Source organism: Dipodomys merriami, unplaced genomic scaffold (assembly GCF_024711535.1).
Source record: "Dipodomys merriami isolate MVZ:Mamm:240054 unplaced genomic scaffold, mDipMer1.0.p SCAF_14, whole genome shotgun sequence".
NCBI classification, from domain to species: Eukaryota; Metazoa; Chordata; class Mammalia; order Rodentia; family Heteromyidae; genus Dipodomys; species Dipodomys merriami.
In genome coordinates, this window is record NW_027202715.1 from 40,542,474 (window position 1) to 40,561,347 (window position 18,874).

The 18,874-nt window shown below is 41.7% G+C and overlaps 1 protein-coding gene across 1 annotated transcript in view; it reads right to left on the reverse strand.

Moving 5' to 3' along the window:
- The window catches only part of LOC138826204 (inactive heparanase-2), a 460,635-nt gene that overhangs the window by 100,470 nt on the left and 341,291 nt on the right, over positions 1 to 18,874 (reverse strand). The window contains exons 8-9 of the mRNA XM_070021377.1: positions 17,269 to 17,375; positions 12,428 to 12,542 (exon numbers count right to left, since the gene is read on the reverse strand). Of these exons, the coding sequence (XP_069877478.1) occupies positions 12,428 to 12,542; positions 17,269 to 17,375 (222 nt within the window). The remainder of the gene's footprint in view (positions 1 to 12,427; positions 12,543 to 17,268; positions 17,376 to 18,874) is intronic.

The following is an 18,874-nucleotide window of genomic DNA, read 5'->3' on the forward strand; positions in this document are numbered from 1 at the left end:
TCAATGCAATCCCAATCAAAATCTTGGCAAGTTATTTAGTGGATATCAACAGACTGAAAGTCTGTACAGCAAGGTTAAAGACATGGATTATCTGACACAATCAATATCAAAGGGAAATAGCAAAGTTGAGGGGCTGACATTGCCCAACTTGAGGATTTACTATAAGTGGCAGTAACCAAAGCAGTTCAATTTGATGAGCAATAGATGAAGAGATTAATGAGACAAAACAAAGGGCACAGAAATAGATCATGCAATAGAACTGATTTTTTAAAATAAAAAATCATAGCTAAATAATCTTTCATAAGGATGCTGAATAATTGGACAATCATGAAAGAAAATTAATCTAGTATGGAACTTAAAATTGTTATACAAATTAAGGCAAAAGAGATCCTAAGCCTTAATGTAAAATGTAAGAACTCCTAGAAGATAGGAGAAAATTTAGATGGATTTGAGTATGATGATGTCTTGAGGTAAAACACACGCACCATCCATGATAAACTGCACTTCATTAAAATGAAAGATTTCTTCTCTGAAAAAAGAGAATGAGAGGACAGGCCCGAAATGGGAGAACATATCTGCAAAAGATACATTTTACTTTTAAAAAAATACAGAAATCGGGCTGGGAAGGTGGCTCAGTGGTAGAGCACTTGCCTTGCATGCTCGAGGCCCTGGGTTCGATTCCTCAGCACCACATAAGAAAAAAAAGCCGGAAGTGGCGCTGTGGCTCAAGTGGTAGAGTGCTAACCTTGAGCTGAAGAGCTGAGGGACAGTGCCCAGGCCCAGAGTTCAGGCCCCACGACTCAAAAAAAAAAAAAAAAATACAGAAATCAACAATAAGAAACCAACCATCTTGATAAAACAACAGACCAAAAACCTTAACAGATATTGCACCAAAGAAAATATGCAGACGGCATATAAATCTGTGAAAAATGTTCTACATCATATGGTTTCAGGGAAATGCAAATGAGAATAGCAAGAGGACACCACTATACACAACCAGAATGGCTAAAATCCAACGCACTGATATGAACAAACCCTGTTAAGTGTGTGAAACAAAGAACACTTACTTATTACTGAGGCAAAATGGTACCTCACCTTGGAAAACAGTCGGTCAGTTTCTCATAAAACGAGACAGTCTCAATTAGGATGTAGCAATTGCACTCTTTCCAATCTAAAAGAGTTGAAAAATGTCTTTCCGCCCAAAACTCTGTGCATGGATATTTATAGTAACTTTATGCTTAATCGCCAAAGCTTGGAAACAACCAGCAGGTCCTTCAGTTAAAGCACTAAAAGGAGTTGAGTAGGGAAAAGATATTAAGGAATCCTAAATGTTTATCACTGAGGGAGAGAAGCCAAACTGAAAAGGCAATATGCAGCATGATCCCAACTACATGACATTCTAGAAAAAGCAAAATTATGGAGACAGTAAAAAGATAAGTATTTGAGGGGATCATGATGGGGACAGTTTCTTCTCCTTGTTATTCAACATAAAACCATGTGTTTCCTGTACCACATCCTGAAGGTTGTGATAAATTATTTGTTAGTTTACTTGCTTATTTTTAGTTGCTCCTTCTAGACTGTAAGCTCCAGTGAGGGCAAGGATCTTGTCTTTCTCCTTCACCTTTATTTCCTCTACAACTAGAAGTAACCAGCACAGACTAGATATTTGCCAAGTGCATGAATGATAATACTAAATACACTTCTAAGATCTATTGAAACAAGAGTTGAATATAGAAGAAGAAAAGGAAATGGCAAGTTACAATTTAATCAGGTAAATAAAGGCCTCTACATCTACCTCTACCTAACTGTACATTAGAATCATTTGGGTAAATTAAAAACAACAACAAATGGGACTGGGAAGGGGCTCAGTGGTAGAGTGGTTGCCTTGCATGCATGAGGCCCTGGATTCGATTCCTCAGCACCACATAAGCAGATAAAAGCTAGAAGTAGCACTGTAGCTCAAGTGGTAGAGTGCTAGCCTTGAGCTGAAGAGCTGAGGGACAGTGCCCAGGCCCAGAGTTTAGGCCTCACAACCAGAAGAAAAAAAACCCCACAAACAAACAAAAAAATCCCCAAATACCAGAATTTTCTGTGGCACAACTGAATCAGCCTCTCTAGGGCTTGGTACCCAAGCATAGTTGTTTTTAAAAAAGCTTGAGAACCACTGTGATCATGCAGAAAAGCTTAACAATTTTTTTGTCTTTCTGCCTATTTACTTTTTTTTCTTTTTTGTCGGTCATGGGACTTGAACTCTGGGCCTGGGTCCTGTCCCTCAGCTCAAGGCTCAAGGCTAGCATTTTACCACTTGAGCCACAGCACCACTTCGTTTTCTGAGTGTTTTATTGGAGATAAGAGTCTCACAGACTTTCCTGCCTGGGCTGGCTTTGAACCTCAATCTTCAGATCTCAGACTTCTGAGTAGCTAGGATTACAGGTGTGAGCCACCAGTGCTTGGCTTTGCCTATTTACTTTATATAAGGTGATATAGAGAGGGGTTACAGTTACGCAAGTCAGGTATTCTTCTTGGACAATGTCACCCCTTCCCTTACTCTCTCCTAGTTGCTTAATGATTTTGATAATGAGATGAGGGCAGCAACTTCTAGAATAGGCAGAAGATCTTTCAATGTCAAACTTTGAGTCAATGAACATGGTGAGTTCTATTCTTTTGATGATGAAAAACAAATCAGAGGTGAAATAAACAGATATTGGTAACCGCTGAAGGTTAGTGACTGAGGTGCTTAAAGATGATAACTTTTTTTAAACCAAAAAAATCTAATTGTGGAGTGAGTAAATATAATTTAAAAATAGAATTTAGGCTTACTAGTTCTATTTCTAAAAGACATTTTATGTAAAAGAACAGCCACAGTCCATAATATAATCAGAAATAAATGTCATCTCTCAGTCACTCATTGGAGCCTTCTTTGTTGGTTTTTAAAGGTCATAACCAGAACACTGTGTCTTTAATGTTTGCAAACCTAACATCTATGGTGATAAATAAACCTGAAATTTGTCATATCGTGGCATTCACACAAAACTTTTCACCCACCAAAGGGCATTCTTTTTTTCCTCTCTTGTCTTTCCTCTTTCCCCTGCTTCCCCTCATCCTTTGTCTCTGTTTTTGGGTAACTTCCAGTGACTTGATGGGTGGGGCAAGGTGTAGCTCTTCCATTCCAGAACCGACCTTGCTTCTCCTCATCTGCAGGTTGCTTGATGGCTCACTAGGTTTCCAAGGTAGGCACCAGTGAGGCTGTAATTGCTCCTTCTTCCTAATTTATTTGGGCTGCTATGCAATTTGCTCTGGCTGTAATCCCTCAGCACTGCAATCTGGGAACAATATAAATGGTTGATGGCTGACTGAGATTTCCAATTGTTGCTTCTCAGTGATTCACATAATGTGCTGTCATTAGCACTTTGATGTGACATATCAGGATTTCCAGGGCTCATGGAACCATTTATAAATACCAAATGAAGGTGGAGAGCTCCTGCGGCAGCCTGGTTACTGCTCTAATTGCCTTCACTGGGGAAGATGGGCAACATCTTCTCTAGAGGAAAAGAAAATGTAATTTCTAGTTTGCCTATAACCTTTTACACTCAATTCCTTTCAAGCACAGGGAGCATAGCTTTCTTTTTTCTTCTTCTTCTTCTTCTAATTTTCTAGACATTTAACTTTTATACACACAAATATACACACACATACCTACACACACAAGCTACTTTTGTATACTTTAGTTACCATTACTCCATTTCCAGTGTTGGGACAAACACTTCAATGTATCTCACCACCGTTATGCTTGCGTTACTATAGGTAATTATTGTTGTGACTTACAGGACTTTCTATTTTATCGAGTGGCTTTCAGAATGATAATTTAGTAAACACAGATTAAGTATTTACTGGGAGGTAAGAGACACACATGTATGAGGAGCTCATTCAAACCAGACCCACTGAAGCTCTTACAATGTCTATATATTTTTTAAGAAGAAATTGATGTTCATTGAGGTAGAGTATTAAATGCTGGGACATATAGCTGGCTAGTCAATGGCAGAACTGCCTTTGCAATGATAGCCAGTCCGGTTCCGAAGTTCATATTTTTAAGGCGCACACCCAGAGACCTCCTGTTCTCCAGCTCCACCTTCTTTCCTCCCATGAAATTTGTGACTAGCAAATCAGGATGCTGCATTTTGAGCTTGATTCTTCTGATTTAACATCCAAAGCTCTTTCTACTTCCCAAAGCAGTTACGATTGGAGTGAGCTAGGATGTGTGGCTAACCTATTGTATATACTGCTTGGATTGATCCATTAACCAGCCATGGGAACTAGTTATACAACTGTACATGGATCTTCCATGTAAATGTCTGAGGGGGAAAAGATCTGGTGTGCAGGGCTGGCTATGATCTAAGGAACCAGGGGTTAGAGGTATAGAGAAGAAAAGAAGCAAGTCATATCCACTGGGCATGCGGCCCAGATGCTTGGACCATGGATGGAGCCAGCTCGAATCTCAGCGATTGATCCCCAGGCCAAGGATGCCCTTCTCTCAGCAGCCACAGGCTCCCACAAAGGAAGGCTGCATATGGAGAAGTCTTTGTCCAGGCCCCTAATGACAGGATTGGCTTTCACATCACAGCTACCCCTAAACAGGTACACTCTGCATCTTTCATCTTCCTGATGGCTCCCACGGGAAACAAAAGAAAAAGAAAACGGGCCATCATACTAAGAAGCGGGTCACAGGTTAGTTTGGCTGAGTTTTGGACCTTCCCCGTCGCTTTCATTTTTCACCCACCCTGTGTGGCCACTTGATAGCAATGGGAAAAACTTCCCTAAATAATTTTTTTCATAATTCATCTACCATGACTCACTGAAAAATGAAGGCTTTGATATCTTTGCATATGGTAATGCCTGTGTATAGAAAATCCTCCAGAAACCCCATATTGCCTTCCTATGGCTGGCTTGGCCAGTTTCAGCCACTGTCTCCTCCAGAAAGCCTTCCTGGATGCCCTCCACTGCCCTGGACCTGTCCTACTTTCTGATTCCTCCCATCCTTCCAAGTGCTTATGCCATCATCCTTGTTAATGTATTGTCTCTCATCTATGCTGTAAGCTCCCTAAGGGCAGAGGCAGGGTGGTCTATATTTGGCTTAGAACCTAGTAGTGAGTGATTATAAATGAAAAAACAAACAAACCATGAATGATAAATGAATGAGCCCAAGCTCATATTTGGGCTAGGGGCTGGTGACTCACGCCTGTAATCCTAGCTACCCAAGAGGATGACGTCTAAGGATCGAGGTTTGAAGCCTGTCTAGGAACAGAAATCTGACGGACTCTTATCTTTAGCTAGGAAAAAGCCCAAAGTAGAGTTGTGGCTCAAGGGGTAGAATGCCAGCCTTGAGTGAAAAAAGCTAAGCAAGAGCACAAGGCTGAGTTTAAGCCCCAGTTCCCACCCACAACCCCCCCCCCCAAAAAAACCCTCATCCCTTTTAACATTTTTAAAGCAACTTTGCTAAGTGCATGGATGTAATATACAAAAAAGGAATAATAACTGCTGATTATCTTATCCAAAGAAAGCTGCTTTTTTTTAATTGTGAAAACACCATACAGAGGGGTTACAATTCATGGGCAAGGTAATGAGTACATTTCTTATCAAGCACTGTTGCCTCCTCCTTTGTTTCCCCTTCTCATCCCTTCCCATTTCCCACCCCCTGACCCCCCTCCTGGCCAAAGTTGAGAAAGCTGCTTTTAACATTTACACATCAACCTTTCCTTCCATGTAATGTACATGCAAGTTCAAAGTCAGAATCTTATCATCTTAACTGAGTTTCTCAAGGATAGTAAAAGTGATGTGTGGAAAGCCATCGGGGAGGCAATTATCTTTTTCACTTTAAGCAACGGGAAAGCAAACACACATATTACTAGGCAGGAGAGCTAGGGCTAGAACCCACAAATCTTGTGGATGGTTCTAGGATCCAGCTCCTGCCTGTGGAAAGAAACACATCATATCCGCTGAGCATGCAGCCCTCATTTGGCGGTATGCTTTCCACTTTAATCTCGAATCAATGTGGCATGGGAGCTGGGCCCTGGTGGCTAACACCTGTAATCCTAGCTATTCAGAAGGCTGAGATCTAAGGATTGCGGTTCAAAGCCAGCCCAGCAGGAAAGTCCGAGAAACTCTTTTTTTTTTGGTCCAGTCGTGGGGCCTGAACTCTGGGCCTGGGCGCTGTCCCTCAGCTCTTCAGCTCAAGGCTAGCGCTCTACCACTTGAGCCACGGTGCCACTTCCTGCTTTTTTTTCTGTTTATGTAGTGCTGAGGAATCGAACCCAGGGCCTCATGCATGCAAGGCAAGCGCTCTACCACTGAGCCACTTTCCCAGCTCCGTGAAACTCTTATCTCCATTAAACCACCAGAATACCGGAAGTGGCACTGTAGCTCAAGTGGTAGAGTGCTCGCCTTGAGCTGAAGAGCTGAGGGACAGTGCCCAGGCCCAGAGTTCAGGCCACACGACTGGACCAGGGTTCAGGGCCCACGACTGACTCCACCCCCCAAAAAAAAGTGGCATGGGTGTGTAACTGAGTTCCTTTGGGCAGGGGCCAGGTTTAAGTCCATCCTGTGTCCACTGTGCTTAGGGATTACTGTGTCTCCTATTTTGAAGGAGAACAAGAACAGGGCATTTGGGGTCTGGTCCTAGAATCTTGTGAAAGGCTAATCAAGTGAGCCAGACAGGAGACAGTAAAAATAAATGTCAGTTTCTTTTCAAAGGCCAAATGGTATCTGAGCAGTGATGGAGTGACTCCGAACACTTTGCTACAGGATCTGTGACCTGACGTTTAATCTCTCCAGGGACTACTGAGCTGTGTTCTGATCCATGACCAATAGCTGCATTCCAGAATGATGTGCAAAGAAGGTGCTCAATAGATGTGCATGAAGCTGAATTGAATGTCTGTTGTAAGTCTGCCCTGGGCCATGCAGGCCTTTGAAGATACCTTCCTACCTCTTGGCTAAGTTTTCACCCAGTATCTGTGTAACCTAGGTAACTGGCATACTTGGAAGTAGTTACCTCCTGGACCGCCTGCTAGGTCACATCCTGGGCTGCCACTGGTCACGCCTCCCCTCTGATCATAGGAGGGTCCCAGACTGTGGCCACACCTTTCCCTACCTGGCCACACCTCTTCCTGTCCCTGGCCTAGATAAGTCTGGGCCCAGGAGGTGGGTCGTCCCTTTTCAGCCAGGCCTCTCCACCTTGCATGGCGAGGGCAGCAGTTCAGTAAATAATCTTCTTATCCTCCCTGAATATTGCGTGGTGTTCTCTTCATCGGCTACCTAATGAAACTTACCTGTTTAACATACCTTACATCTATGACCTTCCACGGGATAGTAGGCCGAAGAGAATACTGAGAATAACTGCTCCTTGTGGCAAAGATACTACAAGATGATCAAGCTTTTTAAAAAATGTTACTCTAAATAGGGGGTCTAACCTATAATCCCACAAACACACAACAGATTGCTAGCACTGCAGATTATTAGCACTGCACTGTATATAGGTGCTGTAGCTGAGTTTCACAATGCCTTGCACAGAGCTAGACGATACTGGAGGTGTTGATGTTTTGGGATTTGAATTATCTTGGTGTGTCAAGACTAGCTTTGCGTGGGAGTTAATAAGATGTTGATTAGTAATTCACCATTCCTCCCTGAAAGCTAGGTAAATCAAACTCTCAAAAAAAAAAAAAAAGCAGTAAGTTATATTCCAAAAATCCTCTTGGTGGGGTCTGGACTATGTCCACTGAAATGTGCAGATCTCTTCTGCACAAACATTGCCCACTCCCGAGGGAGCCTGTGACCAACTGACTGCCTAGTTGTGGAGAATCACACGTCCCATTTCCCAATGGCAGGAGTGGAGTGGGGGAGGGGGAAAAGTCAGGGGAAAAGAGTGAGAGTTGAGCGATGAAATATGGCTAAGCCAAATGTTCTCCTATTCCCAGGAGAAGGAAGGTCTCATAAGAGGAAGGCTGGTACTTTTTCTGGAGGAAGAACTAACTATAAAGAATAGGGAGGGCTGGGAAGGTGGCTCAGTGGTAGAGCGCTTGCCTTGCATGCATGAAGCCCTGGGTTCGATTCCTCAGCACCACATAAGCAAAAAAGAAAAAAACCGGAAGTGGCGCTGTGGCTCAAGTGGTAGAGCGCTAGCCTTGAGCTGAAGAGCTGAGGGACAGTGCCCAGGGCCAGAGTTCAGGCCCCACGACCGGACCAAAAAAAAAAAAAAAAAAAAAAAAAAGAATAGGGATACAGCTGAAAATGTTCTTTCTGAACCAGAAAAGAAAGCTCTCTCACCCCTCCCTCTGCCTCTCTCTCCTCTCTTTCCTCTCCTCTCCTCCCCATCTCTGTTTAAGGACTTTTTGTTGTTGTTGGTTATGGGGCCTGAACTCTGGGCTTGGGTGCTATCCCTCTGCTCTTCAGCTCAAGGCTAGCACTCTACCACGAGCCACCTTTCCAGCCCTGTTTAAGGTGTTTTAGTTCGATGACAAAATTGTATAAATGACACAGAGCTGTCCTATACTCCTCCCACTGTTTCCACATGTGTGCGTTCTCCCCTGTTCTCGACAACCCTCATCAGAGCAGAAGAGTTAGTTACATTGGATGAGTCTGTCCTTTATAAAGGTTCATTCATAGTGTTATCTATTCTCTCCTTTTGAATGCGTGCATATAACACCACCATCACAAGTATTATCCATAACCTAACCTACAAATGCTGTGTTCTGCCATTTTCTCCCTCATCCTCCACCCAAACTCCTGGTAACCCCTCTCCACTTTGAAAGGGCAATTCTCTTCATGACCTTAGATTGGTGCTGTTAGGATGGTTCTGCCAGAGCCTGGCTAGAATGCTACAAACTGAGATCAGCGTGGCCTTGGCAGTGGAGGAGAGTGATGTGAGATCTGTCTTGGAAGTTATAAAGCCAAGATGCTTTTGCTTTTTTCTCAATTTATTCAAGAGTGCTAACCAACAAAAACAAGATCTATTTGCTAATAAGATCCTTGCCTGAAATGTCCTGAGCTTAGTTTGAAGTCACTGGAGTGGAAAATACTCATTTTTTTTTCTGGGAGTCAAGCAAAACACAAACTCACTAATCCTCTAAGCGCTTCACAAACCCACATTAAAAAAAAATGGCAGTGTTTGGTTATTGATTGTGCAACTCTGAAGTAGTAACCAATACAACAACCCTCAGGTCTGTCTCTGTTCCACACTGAGAGGATCTTCTGGCAATGTCTGTCAGACTGGTGCCCTGGTCTAGCCTTGTAAATTCTTTCCAGGGGAGATATGAGGACCCACTCTTCCAGCTGTCCAACTCTCTACTTTTAAGGTCCAGAATTTATGACCACAAAGAAAGATAATAGAAGACTTGCTACCTTTCTAAGTGATTTTACAATTGATTTCTTTACTAAAACTTGATATTTCCAGAAATACAGTTGCTCAGCTCATTTGAGCCTTTGTGCTAAGTTCATGGGACTTGTCTTAGCTCCTGTAGGTCTCTGTGAGCTTGCTGCCACCTCCCATCAACCTAGGTCTCTGTGCCATGCTTTGAAAGGCATTCGCTGGCAAGAACTCTTACTGGGTAGAATGAAGCTATGAGCGCTCCTTTGACTTACCCACGGCCTGCAAAGCTACATAGAGGATTGGTAAGGTGTCCAGGTTTGCCTGTCTGGTCCTCTCAATGCTCTCTTTCCCAAGTGCTTTCTTCTTTCCAATTCCCCAACATGGCTGTTTTTATCTCCAGACTCAAGTCTAAGGCAGAATTTCTCCCAGGGTTTTGCAAAGGCAACTAAGAGAATACTATGAGAACTAATGTGGTACAGTGAAAAGAAAATTGAATTTAGATTTGAAAACCCTGAGTGTTTCAGCTCTTGCTACTTGTCTGGCCTCAGATATCCACTTACTCACCCCCTAGAACCTTAGCTTCCCATCAGCAATATAAATACACATTGTTTTATCTCACTAGGATTTCTGCAGAGCAGTTATGATAATCTAATATCTTGTTCATGTGTTTATTTGTTTCTCATTGCTCTGTAAGTTTCATTGTATTATAGGCTCCAAGAGTTCAGGAACTTGTCATTTTGGTTTGCCACAGTGGTTTACTGCCAGGAATGGCAATCAGCACACAAAGTGGGGTCAAAAATGAATATATGAACTTCCAATGAAGGAAGAAAAGAAGGAATGAGAGAAGCAAACCGAGGGAAGGATGGGCAGTTTGGGAGGCATCGTTGATGCACCATTTCTGAAAATGCTCTGTAAAATGGTGACATGTCATCTGCATCATTAAAAAAAATGGGAACTAAAATTTGTTGCATGAATCATGCTAGGTTGATCCTTTGAAAACCTAAGTTTAATCCCATTACTTCCAATTGAAGCTACCCAATGGCCTTTTTGTACAGCTTGTACTAGAAGCTGTCCTGCATAAGCTGACCTGGTTACCAAACTTTCATCAGTTACCCCCTGAGCTCCATCCTTCCATGCCCCAAGCACTCTTGTATTCTTGAGTTTCCATAAATATGCCATTTGTTTCTGCCCTGTGTCTTAACCTCTCCCCTGCCTGGGGCATTCTGTGATGTTACAGAGCTGGCTTCTTATTGTCAGTGGGTGTACCTGTCACCTGCCCAGAGAAACCCTTCTTGGACATGCATCTACAGGAGCCCTCACTGGATCATATCATCTATCCATTCATTGATCTATTACCAATCTCCTCCCCAGTGCCTGATGCACAATAAATATTTATTTCAAATAGCAGCTGCGATTTTACATTTGTTTAATGCTTCTATTTTCACAGGTACTTTTCTAATTAGTTCCTTCTATTTATACAAATTTGTGAGTTGAAACAAACCAAATCAAATATCTAGGATCTACTCCCTCCCCACTCCTTCTTACTCCAACTCCACACACATGCTTTGAGAGAGGCATTTTTATTCTATGAATAAAAGGAACTGTGCCAGTTGATTTAAAAAAATAACAGTTCTAAATTCCTGGTTTTTAATTGGCATAGATTAAATTGTACCTAGTAGGGGTTCTGTCATGATATTTCTATACATGCAAATTATATTCTTTGACCCTATTCATCTCTCACAGTTGGTTTGAATATCTGTGATTTTCCTGGAGTCTTTGGGGTCATGAATACCCAGTGATACAGTAATTACTGAGTACTCAACTCTAGAAGAATTCTTTGGAGATGTAGAAACAGCACTGTTGATAGGCACTGGTGGCTCTTGCCTGTAATCCTAGCTATTAAAGAAGTTGATATCTGAGCATCATGGTTCCATGTTAGAGTAAGGGGCTCTGAGTTCAAGCCCCGGTACACACACACACACACACACACACACACACACACACACACACACACACACACACACACACACACACACACACAAAATGGTGCAGTTGAGTGTCAGGCTGTTTCCTGTTCTGGGATTCGGAGCCTTCTGGATCACAGTGTGGAAGATAAAGAGAATGGGGTAGAAATGGGCAAAGAAAACAAATGGCATGGATATGCACTATTGTAGTATGTGTTTATTTGTTATGGATCTTAGGAAGGCATGGAAATAGCCGGATTAGGGTTCAAGGCATGATCTAGAGCTGGCTCTACATTCCTACTTGCCCACCCACCCCAGGCTATTAGTACCTTCATTAAATGAGGCATAAGCAGATTGTATCAAAGCAAACCTCAGCTCTGAAGTCTTATGAGTTGATGAGAGTTGGCCCCTTCATCATGATGATAGGTTGTGTGTAAGAGTAACTCACTTAATAGTTCTGAAACATATAGCCTTTCTAGACTAAGTGGGATTTCTCCAGTTGGCTAATAAATAAAATGCTGCATTTTTCCCCTTTAATTCTTTGCTTTCTTTTACTTTCCTAGAGAAGTTAATGCTCAGAGAACATTGTCCCCTCATTATCACGCAGGGGTCAACATTGAACTGTAAATGCCCTTGAGCCATGCCCCCAGAGATGGGCTCCTACTGTATCAAACCTTGGCTAGCACTCTCCCATCTGCTTTCAACATGCTGCATCTGACATTAACTAATGTCTCCTATTAGCATTAAAAGAAAACAATCTGGAAAAATTCACTCTCAAGCAGAGTTCAAACAGGCCACAAGTAGATGAGGAAACTCAATTGTGCAAAGTTTGTTAAGATAATAGTAAAACATATATACATGCATTATGTACATGTGTGCATGCAAGTGTGTGTGTGTGTGTGTGCATGTGTGTGTGTGTGTGTGTGTGTTGAAACCACAGTCTGTAAAATGGATCAAGGAAACAAAAGTTAGATGCTACTCTGTGATTTATTCAATGAACTGACACTGGCAAAAGAAGAGAAATTCTTCCAGTGTGGAAAAATGGCATGACGAAAAGAATGGAATGAGATGGAAAAGGGGTTGGGAATCTTTATCCCATACTTACTGGTAATGGGTTAAAATTCTGGTCCACCAAATGGTTGTAGCCATGGTCAAAAAATGAATGCCGTATCACCACATCAATGCCCTGATTGGCCAGCATTCCTAAAGTGTTCAGCCATCTACAAGACAGAGAAAAAAGTTACATTAGTACATTTTTCAAAAGGCATCTAACAAACTCAGTGTAGATCAGTTTGTGACATGCAAAACCACACTAACCTTCCACCATCAAATTTAATTAAATACTTTAAAGGAGAACATTACTTTAAATATTGAACACACAGCTGCAAGAGATTTCAGTGATTATTAAAACTAGTGTCATTATTTTACAGGGGAATAAAAGGAATTACCCTTGGGCATAAAGTCATTGCTACTAATCACTTACCTTGTGTCATTATAATACTAATAAACATACCAGCCACCAGTAAGCCTATTGCGCTTCTTCCTGGCCACACACATACAAGCACAGAATCTGGACTCTACACAGTCCATCCTTAAACATCTCTGCTTGCAGTCTGCTGATGTACATGTACTTTCCACCATAACCTACACAACTACGACCTTTGCAAGCATAGTCCAGTCCTTGGCATCTCTCATCAGCAATACTGGCAGTGTACGCCCTTCCCTTGGCATCACAATGAATTCCTCGGGGATCCAAGCATGCTCCCTTCACATGTAAGCTATGATGGAAGACTTGGATTGATCACACATGTATTACATGCTTCACAAAGTGCTGCCCTCTAGGTGCTTCCAGCACCTAGAGGGTGCTGAATCTGACTTTGTTATTTACACATTCAGTTCAGTCATGCATTCATGCGGTCATTTTTCACCTACTTCTGAAACTTAGGGAGAATTCTAATTGTAATCAAACAATATATGTGGAAAACATGCGACTTAGAGATTCAACCTTCACATGAAAGATAAAGCACTCGTCTGTCCCAATCTGTCCCAGTCATGTGTGTATGTTGGGGGTGGGGAGAGGACTGTTTTATTTTACCATCAACCTCATCTCCAAGACTCTGAGCTACTTAAAACTTACTCCGGAAGCACCAGATATGACATACTCTCTTGCTCTTATCTGAGGCTTTATACATGTTTTAACTGCTGCCTAGAATTGCCTTCCTAACTTCTCTACCTCACCTCTGGCCATTTGGAAAATTTCTTCCCATCTATTCATCTTAATCTCCAAATCTCCTCAACTCTGCTGCCCAGCCAACAATAGCCCCTCCCTCCCTCCTTTCTCAGGATTCTTATGGGTGCCCACTCCTACCTAGTACATCAGCCATTCATTGTCTCCATGCTTTCCCCCATCAGGTTCAAGTTCATCAGGCATAGACACAACATTTGAACTCACACACAAAATACCCATCACAGTTTCTGGAACACTGTAGGTGTTCAGGACTCTTTAGGTTGAAATATATCTGGAGAGAATTAGATTCTAGGAACTCTGCAAATCACCATTCAGCACATGGGAAAAATTACGCAGAGTTAGATTTCTCAAATCTAAAACCATATGGAGCTCCAAACCCATGACTTGTAGAAGAATTAAGATTTTTTTTCCTTTGCTGGAATAAAGAGCTTTGCTAATTCCTATTTTATGAATAAATATTGTTCATATTTTCAAATCTTTTTCACATTTACAATTTTAGTTTGTACTCATAAAAACGAACACATTTACTGACGATTAGACTCACAAAAGCAAAACAGAAGGCAAAGCAAAACACAAAAACAAAAGTTTGAATAGAAAGGAAACTCTGACTACAACATAGCAGAACCTTTGTGTATGTGAGTGTGTGTGCGCGTGCGCTCGTGCGCACGTGTGCGTTTGTTTTTGTCTAGATGGGGACATTGTGACCTAGAGAACTGAAATGACTTTTGGAACACCACATTGCTAAGCGACTTGCTTTTATTATTTTAATTAATTTGGCAAGCCTGTGAAGTCAGGCTACCCAGTTAAGCTTTTCTTTCAGTACTGAGGCACAGTAGTAAATAACTTGTCGAGGATATGCTATAGTGGAACAACAGCATGAATTCTGCTTCTAAATCAGTGTGCTTTTCATGTGGAAAAAGGAAAATACAATGGGGTCAATATCTAACAAGTATACATCTATGAAGATAAGTGTGGCCTTTCACCTTCAATTTCTATGCTTCTTGAATGGAAGAAAAATAAAACCAAAGGATGAGTAAATACACAATCTCGTGTATGTGAACCCTCCACAGGCAGCTTCTATCTATTAATATGAGGCTGTATCATAGTGTTTTTTGCATGTGAAAAGATTCCATTTGTCCAGTCATGTATTACTTATTTGATAATATGAATCAACTTAAATGTTATATATTACTCTCAGCATTGAGGATACCATCAAAGAATGCTTGCATAACTAGGGAAGTCATTGTTAAAGCATTGTAAATATCTGTGCAGTCACATCTCCAGGAATATTATCAAATTCTTGTTTGAGACCCTTCCACAGCCTAACAGTGACTTGCGTAGAATATATGTTCAACAAATGTTAATTAGTGAAAATGAAGTTTGCTAGCAGTTTGTTAAAGAGACTGAGCCGAGAGGGAGGAATATGTACCCAAGCTTGTATTCCAGTATGTGTATCCAGAATCTATGCTATTCAAGGGACATGGCCAGAATCACAGCTATCCCCAGATACGTACAGTAGAATGGTTAGTGATGAATCCCATTTCATCCCCTTAGAAAGGGAGGAAGAGGGCTGTTTTGTTTATTTTTAAAGATTTCTTTGTTTGTTCATAGAAAGAAAGGTGGTAAAAATGACTAGTATACCCCATCAAGAATGCTTCAATGTATATGCTAGACTTTACTAGGTGTTGGGGACACAATAGCATGCTAAGATTATATTTACAGAATGCCAAAGGATCTCAAAGTCCTGACTGAGAGACACTACTTCTGAGTTCTTGGTAGAGAAGTCTGATTCATGCATGCATTTTCATGTGCTTTTGGTTACTGAAAACACAGACACACACAGACACAGACACACACAGACACAGACACACACAGACAGACATACACACACAGACAAACACACACAGACAAACACACACACACACACACACACACACACACACACACACACGGGAAATGCCTTCTTCTCAATCATGTGCTAGTTTATTGGAGCTTCCTGGAATGCCTTCCCTTCCCCCCCCCCCCCCCCAGGACACAGAAAACAATGTAAGTCCCTTAGAGAACTAGACTTGAAGGGCACATTGCTGAGTGCTGTCAGTGGAGTTAAGGCTACATGGATGACAAGGAGATAGGAGGAAGACCAGAAGCAGAATAAACTAATTTTATCTGATCTCTGTCTAACCAAGCATTGAGAATCTGAACTTTTATCTGTGTGCTGCAACGTAAACACAGAGATGAATACAGAGATCCCTGGATAGATCTGGCTGGTGTTCATAAGAAGGAAGATGTCTGCTCCAGCTGCTTCCATGACAATTAGTCATATTTCTCATTTCCACAAGGGGAAGAGTACTCAAGAAAATACAATATAATTGAGCTGCTTGCTGGGCCTCAAAGCAGGGTCATGTGGTGACAGCATGACAAAACTCATTTCTGGGGTGGTTGCAAAGGTCTTCCTTTACTACCTATTGCCAACCTAGCTTCTCATCCTTGCACTAGAGCTCATATTAAACCAGTGTGGGGAGTGTGGTTTTGAAAGGAATCTCTCAGCCACAGGGTATTACATGCTGATGCACTCCATTTCATTCATTTGATCCATGCTATTGGATGACTTTTCTGTTCTACACAATATTAGAAGCTGAGATATTGATATGGAAGAATCCAGGGAGGGCATCACGGTGAATTACATGGACTCATCTTCATCTGCATGTGACAGGATTCCATCTGTAAAGGCAATCTCCTTGGCTGGTCTGATTTGTCCTTTACCAATATATTAAAGAAACTTGTCTCAATGAAGAGGAACTGCATCTGTATAATTAGGACCAGCTGGCAGTAGCAAAACACATAGCTGAGGGCAAAGCTGCAGAATTAGGGAGACATGGCTCAGCCTGAGAGCCAGAGTCAAAGGACTATGGTGGATCAGGAAAAAGTCATGTCGCACATCCACGGTTCTGTCCCTAGCACATGACACTGGCAGGCCTGGGAGAAGCACACAGGCTCCTGGCTTTTCCTGTGTTGTCTCCTAGATGACAACAGTAGCTCTCAAGATCATTTTCTCATCTCTTCCAGCTGCTTCTGCATCTTATTGCCACAGTCACAGTCTTACAACACAGGTCATATTCTCCAAATGCTGCCATAGCTTGATATAAGCAAGGCTTCATTTCCTCTGTGTAGATTTTAAGACCTTTCATGATCAGGTGGTAAATTCTCTCCCTAGCCTAAGCCCTCATGATAACCATGCAGTGAACAAAACTTTTAGTCTCATTCATCATTGTTCCCTCAACTACGCTTTACCCCAAAATGTTTCTTTCACCTGAAATGTCTCCCCTCTGCCACCACCATCTTCACCCATAAAATTAGAGTAAACCTCTCCCCCCCCCCACCCTGTGATGACTCAAGGCCATCACATGACTGTCACGGCTCCATGGCAGTCCCAGTCAGAGAATTCTTCATTCCTTTGCATGTCTATCACTTTCCTTTTATGGAAAGACCACATGAGGCTGAAAAACAGGTGTTCTACCACAGTGGAGAAGGGAAGACCCTGTTAATCAGTGTTTGTGAAATGGGTAAGTATTTTCCTAAAAGAATAGATGAAGAGGAAATGAGCCTATTGCTGCAATGAGCAGAATGGTGAACATATCACAGTTCCCTGTCCATCCATCTTCAAAGTCCCTGGGAGTGGAATGACAGGTGTTACTTACAAGAATCCTGCAGCATAGGAATCTGACAGATTGTTTGTGCCTCCTGCCGAGGTGGTCAGCACACCTTCCAGCCAGATCTTCTTTCCTGGAGTGTATGTGTTAACCACCTGTTTACATGACAAAAGTAGAAGGGGATAATGAGAGTTTAAAAACTATTCCCAAGTGAGAAGCAACACATAGTTAAAGGAAGTGCTTCCGATTCCCAGTTTACAGGTGGTCATGATTTGCACTTTGTTTCAAGATGAATTACTTAGGAAAGTAAGTTGTCTACACACACAAAAGCATTCACATTGACATACATCCACTGAAGGAAAATATGAGTAACAATATGAGACAAGTAATGCATGTTGTAGTGTGTAAGGTGTCGTTAGGAATGTAATGACCTTCATTGGAAATAAAAGTTATATCATGTTCCCAAACTAACTGGTATTGAAAGGCAATATTATTTTTAGTACTCTCTTTTACAGTACTTCTATGATCACATACACTTGTTTAAGCTTCTGAGGTCATGAATTGTGAGAGAGTAGCGAGAAACATTTGGGACAGGTTTGATAATAAGTCTGGTATGGATATTGCAACCACAGTTTGAAAATAACTGAGTGCAAAAAGAAAAGTCACTGACCTCAGGTCAGAGCTTACACTGGAAACAGGGATAAGCATGCCTTCCAGCAAGGCAAAGTTCCTTGTCCACAGTGTTGCCCTCTGAAGTTCTGAAACCATCCAGTGTGATTTTCACATTGGAGACTGGCAGATCAGGGCGTGGATATTCCAGATGGCAATTATTCTTAGGAACAAATGTTCTAATAAATAATACCACTAATGATCGAAAGTAGAGCCCAAGTCAAAGGCTTTGCCTATAAGTTGTTTATTTTAGAATAATGACAAAGAGTAGAAATGAACTAACAGATTGGAACAGAAAAGAAGGGAAAATCGGGTAGAAGGATGCTAGTTTTCAGATGATCAACCCAAGCTGGCAACTTGTATCCAATCTCACAGGGATTTGAGGGAAAGCCTTATAGGATGGCAAAACTGTCCCCCAGGTGGGAGTGTAAACTTGTTCAACCACTTTGGAAAGCAGTATGGAGGTTCCTCAAAAGACTCCACATAGAGCTATGACCCAGCAATCCCACTTTTGGGCATTTACCCAAACGATCACAAACAAGGCCACACTAAAGCTACCAGCACGACTATGTTTATTGCAGCCTTATTTACCATAGCTAAGATATGGAATCAACCCAGATGCCCCTCAGTAGATGAATGGATCAAGAAAATGTTGTATATATACACAATGGAATTCCATGCCTCCATCAGAAAGAATGACATTGCCCCATTTGTTAGGAAATGGAAAGACTTGGAAAAAATTCTATTAAGTGAAGTAAGCCACGCCCAAAGAAACAGAGGTCCCATGGTTTCCCTTATTTGCAATAACTAGTAGATGTCTGAGTCAAGCAGAAAAGTTCATATAAGTTGATGTCAGGGACATGAACCCTAAGATATGTATTCAAATGTTTTTTTTTTCTTTCAGGTGATTGTTTCTAACACATTTATAAGATTATTTCTTTGTTGCTTTGTATGTCCCTCCCCCACAGTATAACCCCTGCTTTCA